Raw genomic sequence first — 18,064 nt, forward strand, 5'->3', positions numbered from 1 at the left:
TTTACCCTGTAGTTCAGGTTGATGGCGCAGAGTTTTTCAAAGCACTGGGGTTTAGGGACAGTGAGGGCAAAATAGACTTTAAGCGCGTAGACTTAACTAGAAGGAGGTTATCTGATTGGTGGCTAAAGTCAAGGCATGAGTAAAAATTAAAACCTTCACTGCAAAGTACGAATCCTCAACTTCACTGTTTAAAGGGAAAAAAATAAATCTAATGGTTAGTTCACTAAATATTACGGCTAGGTAGCGTTAGCCGCCGCCCGATCTAAAGGGTACAGCCACATTCATCTATCCATCCATCCATCCATGCGCACGTGATCACACTGAGAAGCCGCGCATTCGAAGAAAAAACAGTGTTCAAGGTCACGAGGCACGGGTGACGTTTTTCTATTGCCACTCCATTCATCCCCGCTTGACTTCCAGCACTTTTGTCGGGACGAGAGAAGAGAGAATGGAATTGCAACATGCGACAAACCTTTGTAACTCCACTCGCACTGGACGGATTTTTAAAAATTTTGCGGCAATGGATTTGTGAGGCAATCAGCTCTTCCAGTGAATTAATTCCATGGCTACTTAAAAAAGTGTTTCAGGGCACCTTTAAGAAAGTCACAATCTATCCATTACAATGCCCGGATCACCACAACGCCGGAAAACATTCGTAACATCTGTGAGTCACAGCGGCTAGAGTTGCGGAAGGCGAGAGTTGTTCACATCATAAGGTTACTTTCTAAAATAAAGAAACTGCTGAGACGCCGCTTGCAAAATTTATTTCTAGCTTTTTTTTAATTAACAAGCGGCGATTGCACAAATAAATATTTTGACGTCCTCGCACACAAGCTATTTGATGCAGTAACAACCGGTTGCAAAAAAAAAAAAGATTGTAGTAGTCAAATGAAACAAAAAGCCTGTAAGCAAGAATGGTTATATTTGGTGACGTATATTTTTGCTTGTTTTTTGTTTGTTTTTATCTACTCTTGGCCTGCAGTTTATCAAGTTTTGGCTACGCCACCTCGTCCTTGTACAGCCTGGCAACGGTGAGACAAAGCCATACGGTCATAGCCAAGCCAGGTCAAAATCAAACGCGGGTGTAGCGGGTGACGGGCATAGTAGGCATGGTGATACTGTGACAATGCCGGCACTCAGTCACTGAAGCTGCACGCGGACGCACGTGTTGTTACAACATTGAGGTGATGGGTAAGAGGGCGCGATCAAGCAGTTTTAATGAAGAGCCATGTGCGAAGTTAAAGTACGTAGTTCACAAGTTGAAGTTTTTCAAACCATCGCCTAAGGCCATCACTGTTATGGCCTATAACCATGTGGCTGAAAAACTAGCTGTGGTCAGGTATGTATATGCTGCTTTCGTTCTTTATATAAATTCTTTTTGGTTTATAGTAGCTGTCGCTAGCGCTGCAACAAGTTGGTGTAATATGCTTGTGGTTTTTGGAGAACTTGAGTGAACATGTGTTGCCCACGCGCTTGCCTCAACTCCTCTTTAATAGCGTACCGTTCCTACGCTGCTACTCTAGTCAGGTGCGTGTTGAGAGATGTTATAAATACTCCAAATGTTCTGAGTATATGGGGATTCTTCATGACTGGGCACCCATATTGCCTGATCGGATCGGCCTCGAAATGTATTGCTGTGCTTGTCGCTTGAGTCCGCTGTGGCTGTGATAAAACGTTTATGAAGCTCAAAAGAGAAGCAAGCTCTCGCTGCCGCCACCTTCATCAACTTAAGCTTTCCTCGTGATCCCGTCGGTACCAAGTCGACAAACCAACAGAGAACTTCGCCTAAATATATAGTTGCCGTGGTACATTAGAATAGTTCAAACCGCGCTCTGGTCAATGAACTAGAAGCCGTCCAAAACCGCGCCACAGGTTTCATCTCACGTATTTACCTGCTTAAGGCCAGTGTCACTGAAAGGAAGCATAATCTCAACCTTACCTCATTCGCCTTTCGGCGTAAACTTTCCCGCCCTAGCCTCTCTCACAAACTTTACTACCACCACCCTTTGTTCTCAATTGATAGCACCTCTTTATTTTTTTTAAATTTCACGTTGTCGTACTGTTACTTACTCGCATTCATTCATTCCGCGCTCTAGCGACAATGCAGCCAGTTCCCGCAGTCCTTTACGAGTATTGCTCACAATGGCCATTTAATTGTGCAATCTTCTAAGAGTAAAGCCCGGCTCTGTACCACACTTTTGAGTCCTGCCCATACTTCTGTAGTGCTGTTCTACTATTACACACGGTCATTATCAGACACGTGTTTCAGGAGCATTCTTTTTTGTGTGATTTTAGGCAAATAATGGTAATTCTTGGTTTTTATGTAGTTTACATTATTGTAGGAATTATTTACTTTGGGCATCGATAGTCTAGTTTTAGACCTGTATCGAGCAATGTGTGACTATGTGACATAAGGAGGTGGATGACAAACAAGCCGGGCCCCTTACCTCGAGAAAATAGTTAATAAATGTATCAGCTTTTGCCAGTTAACAATACCAGAGCATACCAAATTAGGTATAATGAAATGCTATTTCCAAAAATTATGTTTTAAAGCCACAAAAGTATTCCGAAGTGCATAAAAATTTGAAAAGTATGGAATTTTCGGTTGCCAGCCAATGATACTCAAAAACATTCAAAGCAAAGAAGGTTCAGAATATACATATTGAAGATGAATGACCCAGGAACAGATATAAAAATTAATGTCCTGCATAAATCTAATAACATAGACAGGAAAAAAAACTGAACCGAGGGACTGCTTTATTGCTCATGCCATGTGATGAAGCATATCCTGGTTTTCGTGGGACACAGATGCACTCGTGCACTTTTCACATAATTTTTTTCAAGAAGGGCCTGCTGGGTGTATCTATACAGATTGATGCCCTTGACGTGAATAATGCCTATACAATTTAGATATCCAATGAACTTCACCAGTTCATCTGGTCACCTCTCTTCGCATATGTTGGCATTTTGAAATATTTATCCAACCATATTTATTCGCGTTTTTGCAGATAGTATTGAAGAGAAAAGCATGAAATCACGCGTAGTCCTAAAACGTGTCGTGCTGCTCAGGTGGCCTTTTCGTGCCCCGCCGCGGTGGTCTAGTGGCTAAGGCACTCGGCTGCTGACCCGCAGGTCGCGGGTTCAAATCCCGGCTGCGGCGGCTGCATTTCCGATGGAGGCGGAAATGTTGTAGGCCCGTGTGCTCAGATTTGGGTGCACGTTAAAGAACTCCAGGTGGTCGAAATTTCCGGAGCCCTCCACTACGGCGTCTCTCATAATCATATGGTGGTTTTGGGATGTTAAACCCCACATATCAATCAGGTGTCGTTTTCGCCGTGAGAAAAAGCTATGCAGCCAGCCCGTCTTACACCGGTGACTTTGGACCTTGCATGTAATCAAAATAGCTTTAAGATTGTGCAGAAAAATCAGCAGCTATGCACGCGCGGCAGAGGAGACCATTTGAGGTTGCAAATTAAACCAACTCCTGAACGGCTGTCGATGTGACAGGCTTACCCAAAACATCATCGCAATCAGAGCTTGAAGTTGAGGGGTGGTCATCTTCGGACTCGAAGATCATCATCATTCCATTGATGTGCAGCTGCAAGATACCTTAGAGCAGCGCGCGATTCTTGTGGCATAGTTGCGCACCCGTCACACCGCTGCTGTAGGAGAAACTAACCACAGTGGATGCGACCCTCTGTCTGATATAACAACAGAAGCAAAACCGAAGCTGCTGGAAACTGGCTGCAAAGGCCACCTCCACACGTTATACATGCGGTAAACCTCTGGAAATAATTTTTTGTAAAATAAATCTTTCCCGACTTCAAACAACAGCTCTTAAGTGAATAAGTGGCATAAATTTCAGGCAATTGTTACCACATAGCACTGACATTTCAAAGCTAACACTATATAATTTGACACTTTATTTGCAAAGGTTCCAGTTACAGAACTTTCATGTTACTGAAACGTAACCATGAGCAGCATGCATTTCTCTAAAGCTCGTTAGCCAAGCCAATTTTCTGAACAACATACACACTTTGATTTGTACAAATGTCTGTTAAAAATCACTATGTGGCCCAAATGGCTAAATACAAGCTGATATCTAGAGTTCAGTGGTGGGACTACCAGAAAAGTGCTAGGAGCACGAGAAAATAAATCAACATGCAAAAATCGATGATTCACAGCTTTGGTCACTGCTGATTGATTTGAGTAGGCATGGTAACTGAAGATCAAGTGCTGTGCACCTAAAGAAAAGGAGAACAATAATGTGGATACAGATGGTCTCAATAATGGGACAATAATACAGCAGTTATTAATACTGATGTCAATTGGAGGCTTTATGTTGGTCGTATGCAGCAAATAATGTAGTTGTACTCAAGGGGGTTATTGGTAGAATCTTTGGCTGTGGAACCGAAATTCTTTTGCCATTTGCATTCAAACACCATGAAGATTGGTACTTCTAATTGTACCTCGTCAAACAACTCTTAGTGGTTAAAACACAGTGTTGCAGTTGCTTTTATAGCAAAGGCATGAGTTTAGTACGTAACGCACTATCGCTCAATCATTTTGTTAGGTGTAAGTCAATTCCGCGTTTTATTGACACAGTAAGTGATGCCATAATGGCTGAACCACTTGAGTGGATTCTTAAAATATTTCTTTTTACCCAACTATATGCCAATTTCCAAATACATGATTATTTGCCTGATGTATATTACCACTGTTATGGCACTATCTTCTCTAATGCACCAAATGGTGTGGCGTTTTCAGGTCTGACTTTTCTATTGAGATTTGGAGCTTCAAGTTCACGCCATGTGTCGAAGGGGTAAGGTTATTTGCATGGTACTTTCTGCTGAACATTTCCTTTCTCTCTTTCTTTGTAATAATACAAAAGCTTCATTATATGCCCTCCATGCATTCCTTTTACAGGTGATACTTGGCAATCCAGACAATTCTGTGGAAGCAGTGGCATGGCATGATGGGAGGCTATTCTCCACAGGCCTACATGGTCGTATTGTAGAATATGATCTTCTTTCATTTGAGCAAAAGGTGGGATATTTACTTTTTTGCTCTTGCTTATGTCTGTTGTTATTATGATGTGGCTGTTTTCAGAAATCCTATTTCTAGTTATTTGGGTGTTTTCAGTACTTAATATCTGGTTTTTTATTTTTCTTTGTGTGCCTGTTTACTTTTGAGCAAATCATTGGGCTGTGTGGTTTATGTATTGTGAAATAAATGACAAAAGGAACTACTAATTTTATTATCAAACAATTTTTTTTTTTCGAATTCACTGAGTATAAACATAAGTCTATATATTGTTTTATTTGAGCATTATGCAACTGTGAATGCTTTGCTTAGTAAAGGGGTAAAGTAACTGTTACTTGTACAAAAAAAAAAGCCAATTGATTGCAAATACTTAGGAGTGTTTGCAAAGGGGAAGGGGTAGTTTAAATATGTATCTTTGAAAAAAAGAAGCTGAAGAAATTTACATTTGGTAAAAAACAACTAAAATGAGGCACTTAAGGTGTTAAAATAACACTAAAGAGAAAAATGTTTGCATCTATATCAAACTATGGTACTAGAAAAATAAATTAAGTAATAAAATTTTAAAAAATCACGGCATATCAGCGAAATTAATGATGATGAGTGGGCAATGCAGTGGGGATTGTTCGGTGTTACTGTAAATCACCCGTCACATTGACCACTCACGCACGTCAATGAGTGCCAAGTGGTGTACAGTTATGTACAATGTTTATTGGTCATACCTGGTATGTTGTGTTGAGTTGTGAATTCCATTTTGCCTTCGTTATTGCTGCTTTGTGGTATCGAAGCTAGCCTGAAGATGGCAACGACCAGGTTTGGGTACGTTCTCCTCGTGATGGGTGGTTATTTCCAGTTATACAAAAGGGATAGTAGAGCATAGCTATACACCATGTGTTGCACAAGCCGGTTATCTGTGATTGTTGTCATCATCATCATGATGTATAGTGGGTACTTTGTGCCATGATGACAGGAAGAGAATGTATGGTCTGGAACACACTTGTTCTTCATTGTCAGCGGCGTCTACAGCGCACAACGCAGACAGCGGGCAAGCCTTGACCTTAAGGAGCTTTGCCCCTAAAAGAAAAAGATAAGGAAAACAGCTCGGCAAGCTAGAAATAAATTACTTAGATTAGATAGGTGCCGTAGCTGCCACCTTGAAGTTCCAGCACCAAGCTGATGTGGAGTCATAAATTTGACAGGCATCATAGGAGAAACTGCAACACCTATGTGTTGCGGTCTTGTCCATTTGGTTTTGTCTATTGTCTCAGTTGCGCTGTTCTTTCCCATTGCTATAAATCAACTGCCCCAGATCCAAGTTTTACTGATGAAATTATATTTGACTGAGAAACCATTTGATTTGAAATGCAAAAATTCAGTGGCAATTACTAAATCAATGGGGCCCAAAAGGGAAAAAACTGCTTTTGAAATCTTGGATGTCATATTAGTGTACCGTTGCTTTTTGTTATGTTTTTTTTTGCTATCAGTGGGAAATGGTAAAAAAAAAGAACTCCTCCTCATTGTTTTTTCTAATAATGAATTTATCGTCATAAAATCAACAAGTCAAGTTTTAAAAAGGTAGTTTATCAGAATAAAATAGTTTATACATTGTTTACTGTGGCCCTTTTAAAAAACTTTGTTCAAGCTGCTTTAAAGATAGAGCACACAAGCATTGTCTGTGGGTGTTACTTTTGCTTTGTCATCGTATCCTTCAGTATTCTGTCTTAGACTTCTAAGCCATTAGAAAAAATTCCATGATTTCCAGGGAGGTGGTGGCTTTTGAATCAGAGTTGCATGGTATAAATGTTTGTCTTTCATACGTAACTTTCTGCCCATCTGAAATAATCTAAATAATGGGCTTAAGATCGAGTAACTGGTAATAGAGACGCAGTGTTCAAGTTTAAAGAAATGTAAATGGAATAATAATTTAATAATTTGACCATTTAGTTTAGCCTTATTTTTAATTGCTGTTACTACATTAATTTAAGATAAATATTGTGCTGTTGACTAAACCTTCAGTTTATGTACACTAGTTTTAAATGTACTTTATTCATGCTAATCAAACCAATTTCCTCAGTACTCCATTGCAGTAACGTCAGGAGCAGCCTGGTGCTTAGCGGAGGATCGTCAGAAAACAAGACTTGCTGTGAGTTCACTGCCAGCTATTTTATATGTCAACTATGCTCATGAATATAAATAGGGAATAGTATCCATGAAGAGCAGAACTTCAGTCTGACCTTTAACACTGCCTTTGACTGGTGTAATGCATACAGCGCTGGAACAGCTGTGCAAAGCGCCGTTGTGCACCAAACTTGTTTACCTGCACCATCTTGCTCTGAACCACCCCTGCTGCGCCAGACTCGCTTATCGGAGTCATACTGCGTCGCAGCATCCGAATTTAGCGGCAAGGTGCCTCGTGCTCGAAAACATGGGAAACAACGTGTTTTCAGTTTCGTTGTAACACTTGCAGTTGTGGTTTTCAAGGCCGTGATTGCTTAAGCAGCAGCTGTGAGCTTTCTTTGTAAGGTTGCGATCGCCGGAGCGCGCGCTATCTCTGCAGGCATCTGTGGGAATAGCTCGTAAACCCTTCTACTTGTTGTGCTCTCATGCAATGGGAAGAGACTGTGCTAAAAAAGCATCTCTCCAGCAATTTGTAGAGTTACGCGATATTAAATGTAAAAGAGATAGTTGCCAGCCGTGAAACAAAACTATATGTTTCTATCGGATTGACTGCTTTTCCTTTGCGGTGAAACTCAGATTTTTTAATAACTTGATTGCAGCGTTCAGAAAAGAAAAAGAAAAAAAAAAGAAATAAAAAGATGGTAGTGGTATTCAAAAAATGCCAGGTCTGTGCGGAACGCGCAGCACAGTAACCGCGAAAGCTAGAAGAGCGGCCTTTCAGAGCCTTTTCTACACACTCATCGAGTAACTGCTGCAAGCCACTTGCTTGATGCCCACTACGACATTATTAATAAAAATTTTAGGGTAGTAGGCCGGCATTCGCTATGCTATTTATCATAATTCTTCTGAAAAGCATGGTATCCGCTCAACTATTGCGAGGAATTTTGTGCCAACTGTTCCTGCTGCGGCTGATGACGATGAGAAACTATGCCTGAAGTGGGTATGCGCCACAGTTAATAGCTGAACAAAAACAAGCTTTTGTAATGGGTTTGAGCATTGGATGACCCACTCATTATGCTATTCGCATTGTGCGACAAGTGGTTGTTCTTTCACTGTTTTAAACAGCTTTATATGTAGTATCAACATGATTGCTTTCCCGACATCAAGCCTGCCTAAGGCAAGTTTGCCAAGCACCGGCGTGGCTCAGTGGTAGAATACTGCGCAGGCACCCAGCAGACCCTGGCTCAAGCCCCACTGTGTCATTGGAACTAGGTTTCTTTTTTCTCATTTCGCGCAGTATGGTTACGGACGTCAGCGGTGACAGCAGACAACTACGACGCTGCGCGAGACCTGAGTTGTGATCTCATACCAGCTTTCGCTGTAAAAAAGAAAGAGCAGTGGTGTCAGGCTCCGGGAACAGCCTAGTAAAGATAGGTGCATAGGACTGCTCATAAAGCGCACATGTGTATTCATGTTACTATGGCTGCTATGCATCGTTACATGGTGCTTATGGACTCGGTGGTTGACGCTTACGCATTAAGGTTAAAAAATGGGCGGCTGTACATAGCTAAATAATAACAGTGGCACCGCAAGGGGTCAACAACGAATGCAATAGCAACAAATTGTAATGTTATACGAAGAAAGGGTGACAACTAAGTCTTTTAGATCTTATCTCATGTAACTCTGCGAAACGTTGGTGTGAGAGAGTACAGCCATGCCAGGAAGAGGAACTTGCACAGTCTCTTTGGGATGAGAGCACACCACGTCGAAGTGAACAAGAGGCGCACGCTAAAGGCTGCCGAGCTAGTGCATGCACGCCAGCGATTGTGACTGCGCGTTTAGAAGCTAAGTTCGCTGTTGCTGTTCAAGTGGCACCCCTCCCTCCCTTCGCTTATTTTCATGCTTGTTCAGGACAGAAGTAGTGATTCTCCTCTGCTTTGACGGCAGGCCTCTTAAGTGGGGTGATGTTATCACGTGCGCCCTCTGAACAACCGAGATGGCTCATTTTATCCCTGTCATTCACAGGATTTGGGAAATCTGTACATGGTGCCATTTCTTGGTGGCAACAACGGCGTCCTGCCATGACTACTTAGGAAATAGGTGAAGAAAGTTGGATCTTTTAAAGTGAGCTAGTTATCAAAACCGACTCTAGGATCTACACAGCAGATAGGTGCTCAAACATTTTGGTGAAATTTCAGTGTCACATTAGAAAGCATGTGACTTTCCTGGGCAATTGTGCACTGACCATCGGAAATGTATGGGGCCCCATTGTAAAATACTAAACATTTTGGGAAGCCCCATGGTTTGTAGTGCAACACTAATATTGACAGAATGTATAAGGTGGCAGACTGGTCTTAGACATTTTTTTGTTTATTTATTCAGTGATCTTGATCAAACTGCACAGGATTATGCAGTTTTTTCTTTTGATTTCAAATATTTAGTTTTCCTGTAACTCATCTTGTTCCTGAGGTAACTTAATTTAACCTTTTATTGTTTAAACCCGCCATAGAAAAAAAAGTGCTTAATCAAAAGTGATATTTAAAATATGCCAATATAAATTGACTATAGATTGAAAGTATGCAAGTTTTTTTAGTTTTTAGACCTTTCTTGATTATTTTACAGCAAAATGAACTATCCAGATTCAAAAGCAGTTGGAATTATGTTACAACTTTGATGAGTAATTAATTAAAAAGGCTTGTGCTCTAAATTCTGCTCCCATACTTGCATTCTACAATTATACAGGTTTCCATTCCAAAAAGAATTATGGTTGGACCTGCCCTAGCTGCAGTGATATTAAGGCCTCGAAATTGAGCAGTCGTAAATTTACTTTTTTGAGAGAAATGGAAAAAAACTAAAAACAGCCTTTTCAGAAAGCAATAATCATGGTGCGAATGTATTGCAATCCTCATAAAGGTCCTCATAAATTCATAGCAGAGCTTCTAACACAGGTGCCAGAAAATGATAAAGAAGCCTCGAAGTTGGTCTCCCATTTTTTGAAGGTTCTGCATGTTAACAGCACCAAGAATCTGGACAGTTAGAATGAGATTACAAAAAAATTACCACTTCCTGGTGTGTGAAAATTTTCAGAGAGATAGAAAAATACTAGTAGAAACAAAATATGCCCATTTCAAAAAATGACTTTTTTTGTCACTTTTTGGTCCCAAAGACCAGTCTGCCCCTTTAATTAAGCTTCTGCTGTATAGAAACGGTAGTCGTTCTTAATAACTAGCATTTTTCATCATATATCATTTTTTTGCCTATTTTTCATTTGGTTATGGCAGGTCACCTGTGTTGCTGACGAGAGACGGCTCTAGATGCGAATGTCCCAAAATGCTGGTCATGTTCGGCCACGTTACTTGCCCTGCTTGTGCAGTTTTACCTATGGATAGAACACGCGATGCGCTGGGGTGCGTTATTAATTTGCATTTTCTATGAGACATGGCGGCGACAGCAAGAACCCATTAATAGTGTGCACAATAATAAAGCTATTCCACAATTTATCTTGGTGTTCGAAATATGTGTCATTGGACAAATCCTGATTCACAGGTGCTGTGAAATGGGGCTACATGTGATCTGAACATTTTCTCCGACTGCTCCTAACTGTCTATAAAATGCATTCTTGGCCTATCCTAGCCTTCTCCAAAATGTTTTTTTTTTTTTTAATGCTCAAAGCCTGCTGCAAAGGGCACTTGCCTGCTCCCAGGACTGCTTCTAAACCTATGTGCCCTGGTCCACCCCTGTGCATAGCTTATGGAATTTGTGGGTGGTGCTTTTGTGCTCTGTAAGGAACCATCTGGTAAAAAAGAGGGTTAGCCGAAACATTAGTTAGGGATAAGTTAATAATGTCAGAATGCATTATAATTTGGATGTAAACATTTGTAGTGCATGATAATTTTGTTACATTTTACTGTTAAAAATTGTGCATATGGTAGCATTTGCCTTGTCTAGTGTGTTCACTTGAAAGTAATTATCAGATTCTCTAAGTGAGCGTGACAGTTCTGTTATTGTATGTACTTTTGTTATATTTTGCTGAAGAGTTTAGTTTGTCCTGTTTTGACTAAAGTTCTAATTTGGAATGCTGCAAAAGCATTTGCAGTACTGTATCCCAAATCAAGAGTCCCAAACATACTGTCAATGTGGCCATCATGAGCAGTCTTAAAAGCCCACTGCAGTAAAGTTTCTTGTCACGTAAAAAACCTAGTTCAGCATAGACTGTCTCTGAGTTTCAACATAGCAGAACTGTAGCAGAGCCCGATTTTTTACTGTGTCTTATTCAGAACTTTTCAACACCTCGTAGTCGGAAACTGTTACCCACTTTTCGGTCATTTAGATATGAAAAGATTTTATTAGTATTATGCACGGCAAAGAAACAGAGCCGCTATATGAGAAAAACTGATAGCACGTTTATTTTTGCTGTAGCTTTTTTATGCCCAAATCATTCATTGATATTTTTGGCGGCATATGAAAGCACTGCTAGGTGCAGTTTTGGAATATTGCTGCAAGTTTTCCTGAAGAATAAGGTCACTTTACTGCCTTCTTTTCATGTGTGGTTACTGCAAACAGTGCAGTCATGGCTGCTTTGGCCAGAGAGCTTGTCAATGAAGTGAGGCTTTTTTTTTAATCCAGCCTTTCTTTGCTGTCCAAACATGCATGCAGGCCCCACTTCTTTTCATGAGCCCTGACATCACCCAGCAGCTGTTTGATCAGATTAAGGCAGTACTGCTAGTGTAGTCGCTCTTTATGTCCCCACATCAGCTGCTGCATGCCCAGCTGTAGGGCCGAAGTCTGGGAAATAATCCGTGTTCGCTTTCAAACTTGTTGTGTATAGTCTTGTGTTGTTGCTTTGTGTGTCACCATTTGCACCATTGTTATCGTCTTTGTAACTGGCTTCGGTCGAATCAGTATCTGTCATCTGATGGAGGCAGGTAATAATTTTCTTGCTTGCTGAAAGTGTCTCCGCTTTCACTGAAAATTTCTGAACTATATTGCCGCATAAGGCACTCGACGAGAAAGTGGCCATCATTGGCAGCGAGCAGTGCGCTGTTGGAAGTCCTATGAAGCTTCCTGACTTTTAAGTAAGCGATTGCTGCTATTGCTTGTTGGTCACTGATAGTAATACTCAATACAAGCTACACCCACTGCCTTCACTGTCCCACTCAGAAAGAAGTTGATGCACATTACATCTGCTCATTTCTGTGGTGTTCTTGTGCAAACACATGTACCTGTTGCTGGTTTTAAGTAGAAATATTGAACATTTTTGCAACTTTGATCAGAGATTCTGATATCAATGCTCAGTCTAAGGTGATATTTTAGGCAGGAACGACAAATGTTTAGTTTTCAAGGTGTGTGGCATTTATACTAGCACAAAAATTGTAATTACGGTTTGAAAGGAAACCAGCTTGCACTTGCATGTCTCTCTTACATAGATGACAAGCGTGCTGCAGTTTTGAAAGTGTAGCTTGTATTTATTTGTAGGCTGTAACTGACTATAGCGTAAAAAAAAAAGCAAACCTTGAGTAAGGAAGCTTTATTTTATTCAAAAGATGGTGCTTCACACATCCTTGTGTCGGTGCAACAAAGTGAGAAATAGTGGGCAATTAAACAAAAGAAAAGCTTCTTAGACAACGCTTACTGTGTACTGATATGGGCGTGTCGCATTGTCAGGAGGGCCCAACACTGGACTTCAAGAGGTAATGCTCATACTAAGGCACGCACTGTAAATGTGAGCTCAAATTAGGGAGAGGACCGATTTTGTTTTGTAGTGCAACATTTTTAGTGAAATAAAACAGTCGGCGCTGTCCTGACAGTTTTTAGAGCACACTCTAAATATGAAACTTTCATGTTCGGTTTTAAATTTTAAATGCATGTTGCTGCATCACGAAATATTTGTAAAAATCGGTTTTTGATTCCTAAACTGGGAATAAAATAAAATACAATACCAACACATAGCGCTCGTTGGAAGTGATGCAGAACCTAGGTCATGTGGCTCATCAACATGGCCTGTGAAATTGGAGAGCTCCACTGATTGCCTTGGAAGAGCTGAAAAATCTGAGGAGACACAGTAAGACTTGTATTAGTGTGAAAAGTTGCGGGAGTGTGCTGTTAGCAACAATTTTTTTTTAAATACCCCTGACCCCGTGAAATTGAAGCTTATGCAATTGAAGTTTCCCAGAAGCATCACTTGAGAAAATCTTGTGCTACATGGTTAAAGGAATTGGTTTGATTTCACCTGACCGGTCAAAAATTTGGCTGCTTTAATAAAGGAATTGGTCTGATTTCATCTGAGCCATTTAAAAATTTTGCTGCCTTAATAAATTTATTATTGTTATTCCAGGCTGGTACAGAAGAAGGCCGTGTGTGTATCTACGAGGTGACAGAAGATGGTCTTGATTTCCAGAAGATGTTAAACAAGCAAGAAAGTAAGCATTTGTTATTGTAGCATACCTGCCAAGTCTACCGGATTGGCCGGGAGATTTTCGGATTTTGACCGTTCTTTCATGTTGTACGGTTGTCATAAAAATCTCCCGGAAATGAAATTTCTGTGCCTAATCTGGCTGCATTGACAAAAAAGCAGCTTAATCTGTTCAAGGCTTTTCAAACCTACCCTATTTTATTTAAACGAGTTTAAGAGGCGTTAATGTGAACGTACAGTATAATCTCAGTGATGCGAAACCGTGGCAGATATGAATTCTTAAATTCCCCAGCCAAATTTTACTATGTTCATTTGGCCTCAATTCAAATGTTCCGAACATATTTTCTAATCGCGATAGGTGCAACTTTCGTTCGGAAACCATTGAACGAAGGCCGAGAGCAGCGTACTCGAAGCTTTCGAAGTACGCGGTCGACCGGCGCACTACAGTGCGTGTCATTGTCATTGCCACAACTGCTGAGGATGAAACCGCGGTTGCTCTGGACATGATCATGTATTGTAAAAGAACAATACATGATGGCGATCATGTATTGTTCATGTATCGTACAGATCATGTATGGCGACGACGTAACAGAAAACTTCAAAAGTGTGCGCTCACCCAGTCAAAGCAACGCTGCTATCCGCAAACTCTGCGGACAAACCTGCAGCAGATGCTATCACAGATGACATAAAACGACTTAGTTTTGAAGGCGCCTGCGCAGCCAAGCGCATGGGGATTGCAAAATGAACTGCCGTTTGCTGCGACCGCCGCGCACAAAACTTCGGTCATGGAGACCCGATCTGCGAGCTGCGAGGGCACGTAGCGGTGGGTTAAAAGCAGTAAATACGTAAAAAATAAAGGTAGCAGTCTCGCCGCTAGGGCGAAGCGATAAATGCGACAGCAAGAGCTTGGAATGTAACGCTGAGAATGGCAAGCAGATTGAAACGTGCAGCGCGCTGCTCACGCACAAATGACGCACGAAAACTATATTCGCTGTATGAGAGCGGACTAACAGCATTTACCGCTCGACACGTAACGCGCTGTTTAAACAAAAACGATGCGCAATACGTAATCAGAGGTGCAGATGTTTGAAGTTTGAAGTTTATTGAAGGGTATAAGCATACATATAAATGAACAGATAAGCGGAGTGCATGAGGAGGTCCCAGAGTAAAAACTGTCAGGGGGACTTCCTAACACATTGTGAATAAGATGATGCATAATATGCAGCAGACAATTGGCGTTGTGACAAAGTTCTAATTACGATGTGTAGCGTGAACAAAATGAACGAAAACACTTTACTCAATTTTCAAAAATACGAAGAAAAACAACAAGTCTACAATAATTAGAAGAGCAGAACTAATCCATACATAAAACTATGTTTTCTTTAGAGGTGGTGTATATCTAATTGCACTGTAGGAGTAGCGACACTGTTATTACACATATAACTTACAATCCATCAAAGCAGTGCAAAACAAGCAGAAAGTAAAAAAAAATTAACCAATTTCAATTTCCTAATTGTATCTATATCTAACATGTTCTAGTTAGTTCAATGATTAAGTGTATTTTGGTTCGTCGGCAAAATGAGCTTGTGGTGAAAGATTGTTTAATTTCAGAAAGAATTGAGTTCCACACGGACACACCAGCAAATTTAGCAGTCACTTACCATAGTTTGTGCGAGCTTTACGTAAATGGAAATTCTCACGCACAGAGAACCGAGTTCTATTGTTATTAGTCAAAAATTCAGGTGAGAAACTTTCTATGCGCACATCGTAATAGATAAAGGGAAACATGACGACTGCTAATTTAAAGTAAATAATTTGTTAAGGCGAAGTATGTTTAGGTCAACGTATAGGGGGATGGAGCGACAAAGGTACGGACTGAACGTCATTAGCCGCACCACTTGGTTTTGGAGGCGTCGTAGATTATCTAGATGTGTGTTGTACGTGTTTCCCCAAGATGTTAAGCAATATGAAAGGTGGCTGTGAATGTAAGAATAGTATAGTGACAGGATAACATGTGGTGGAAAGTATGGTCGTGCTTTCAGAATGACATGAATACCGGAAGAAACCTTTTTAAGAAGAGACTGCTCATGAGCATGGAACTTCAGATGTTTATCCAAGATGACACCTAGAAACCGAGTGCTATCAGAACTACTATCAGAACTGTGTACAAACTAACAAGTGTCCCAGTTGTTATACCTCACTGTGTATGAAAAGCGCTCTGTTTTGGCAAAAGGGGCCTGTGCAGACACCGAAGGGACCTTTGTGGGCCCGGCAACTAACGCTTTGGTTCTTCCACCAAAAGATAAGCGCGCTAGATTAAGCATGCGTGGCGCTTGTGCAGCAGCCAGCTGCGCTGTCCCGTTCGTTCAGCTGTGTCTCAGGAAGACACACGCGATTTGTTTTGACTGAAATATATTTTGGTAGCTGTGTTGATCCTTTGAGACTCTCACCATAGTGACAAACTCTACCCTCGTGTGTTCCGCCCCTCCTAGCCACTATAAGGCCGCAACTCTGATGTTGGCGTTTGCGATTGAGACCCTCCTCTCACCCCCTTTTGTTTTCTTGTTTGTTTGTTCTTAGTTTTTTAATGCCCTCCCCCCACCACTCCCATTGCAGAAATCTCCCGGATTCAGAATTCCTTAACTTGGCAGGCATGTTATAGCAACTTATTTTGTTAAATGTACATGACACTCATTCAATGAACAGGGTTGAGTTTTACCATAATTACTCGAATCTAACGCACACCTTTTTTTCCGGTTAAGCGAGTTCATAAATCGCATGCGCGTTAGAATCAAGTACGAAAAAAAATGAATACGGTCATTCTATTGCCATCGGCATTTCCAAAATGGCCGTCCCTTACGTGCGTCAGCATGGCGCGTCGGCCATTTCTGCCTACGTGTTTCCCATGTGCGGCACTTCGTACGTGTTCTGAGGAGTTCGTCATCTTGTAGTGCATTAGCATCGACGGCATAGAAGGACCGACTCCAAAAACTCGATGAGTGCACCACGATGCCGCTTTTAAAAGAAATTTCATCGCATGTGCCGAAACGGATGGAAATCGGGCCACATCGCGGTCGTTCGGAGTTCCCGAAATGTGCGTGCGGGACTGGCGGAAATAAAAGCAGAAGATTGTCGACAGCAAAGATAAAGGCTTCAGTGGACCACGGCAGGATTGGTTTCCGCAAATTGAAGAGCTGCTCGGCGAGTATGTGATTGAGCAGTGAGCGGCACAGCGGCCTGTGACGGCAGAACTGCTCCATGTGCAGGCTATGCAGTTAGCCTTAGAAAAAGGACTAATGCGGAGCCAGTTTAAAGCGAGCAGGTGCTGGATAACTAACTTTATGAAGACGAAAGCCGAAGGCGAACTGGAATATGCGAAAAGTTTCCGGAGGAGTACGATGAAAAGCTTCACAGTTTTCAGAGGTTCGTCCTAAACTTGCGGCACAACAACGGCTACCTGCTTGGGCAAATCGGGAATGCCCGTCAGACGCCTCTTTACTTCGACATGCCTGACACCACAACCGTCGAGAAAAAGGGGGCGAAGCAAGTTCGCGTGCTGACATCGGGCCACGGTAAAACTAGAGTGACGGCAGTGCTCGGTTGCATGTCAGATAGGCACAAGCTTCCCCCGTACCTCACATTTAAACGGAAGACGCCCCCGAAAGGAGTCGTTTTCCCGAGTGGTGTAATCGTGCGGGCCAACGAGAAAAATGGGTGCGCGTTGCAATCGATGTCTTATTTATTTATTTTTTTTCGTCGTGGAATCGGGGTGCGCGTTACAATCGAGGGCGCGGTAGAATCGAGTAAATTCAATACTACTTTGACCTTGTCAGGATGCATGGAATCACTTCAGCCGATATATTAAACAGAATCACAAATTGGTAGCAAAGCAAGCTTTTACTTATGGGAATATTGAACTTGTGATTGATTGTCCTTAAAGCTGTTATGAGTGAGTAACCTGCTGATAGCCATCAAAATCCTGATATACATACTGGGTATGTACTATATATAATATATTTTTAGTGCGACACAGAGTTTATTGTATTGCCACATTCCTTCCTCAAGTTTCATTATTGCCCTGTTACACTGTCAGTAATTTTCAGCACAAACCGCACCTGCAGTGTTCGAGAAGCCTCAGGTCATTTTGTAAAGATTACACCCACTTCACGAACATTACAGATTGTTCTGGAACTTACGTGGCTGCTAGCGATATCGCTAGAATATTCAACGGCACGTGTAAAAATGCCGATGCGCTTTACCAACTTGTCAGTTGATCGACGGCCGATGCTCTGTTCGCCGCTATCAGTGCTGTGTGTATCGCTGTATCCTGACTTTTCATTGACTGGCCACAAGTTCGACTGAATACAATTAAACAGGCATATAAGAAAAATTGACGAATTGCCGGAACAATTTGTTACAAAGAGAATTTTGTTATATGCAGGTTTGGTACAAAAATTGGAAAAATAAGCGCAAAATTTTAACAAAACCGGAACT

General features: G+C 41.4%; 1 protein-coding gene across 2 annotated transcripts in view; it reads left to right on the plus strand.

Moving 5' to 3' along the window:
- Window positions 1–1,066: 1,066 nt before the first annotated feature.
- Window positions 1,067–18,064, plus strand: part of l(3)72Dn (UTP4 small subunit processome component l(3)72Dn) — a 91,532-nt gene continuing 74,534 nt past the window's right edge. The window contains exons 1-5 of one of the 2 annotated variants that reach the window (XM_075877051.1): window positions 1,067–1,339; window positions 4,768–4,822; window positions 4,927–5,046; window positions 7,115–7,183; window positions 13,493–13,577. In XM_075877051.1, coding sequence (XP_075733166.1) covers window positions 1,188–1,339; window positions 4,768–4,822; window positions 4,927–5,046; window positions 7,115–7,183; window positions 13,493–13,577 — 481 coding nt within the window. In that variant the 5' untranslated portion in view covers window positions 1,067–1,187. The remainder of the gene's footprint in view (window positions 1,340–4,767; window positions 4,823–4,926; window positions 5,047–7,114; window positions 7,184–13,492; window positions 13,578–18,064) is intronic. The other variant, XM_037426946.2, reaches the window with a different exon arrangement.

This window comes from Rhipicephalus microplus, chromosome X, assembly GCF_043290135.1.
Source record: "Rhipicephalus microplus isolate Deutch F79 chromosome X, USDA_Rmic, whole genome shotgun sequence".
In the NCBI taxonomy this organism is placed as follows: domain Eukaryota; kingdom Metazoa; phylum Arthropoda; class Arachnida; order Ixodida; family Ixodidae; genus Rhipicephalus; species Rhipicephalus microplus.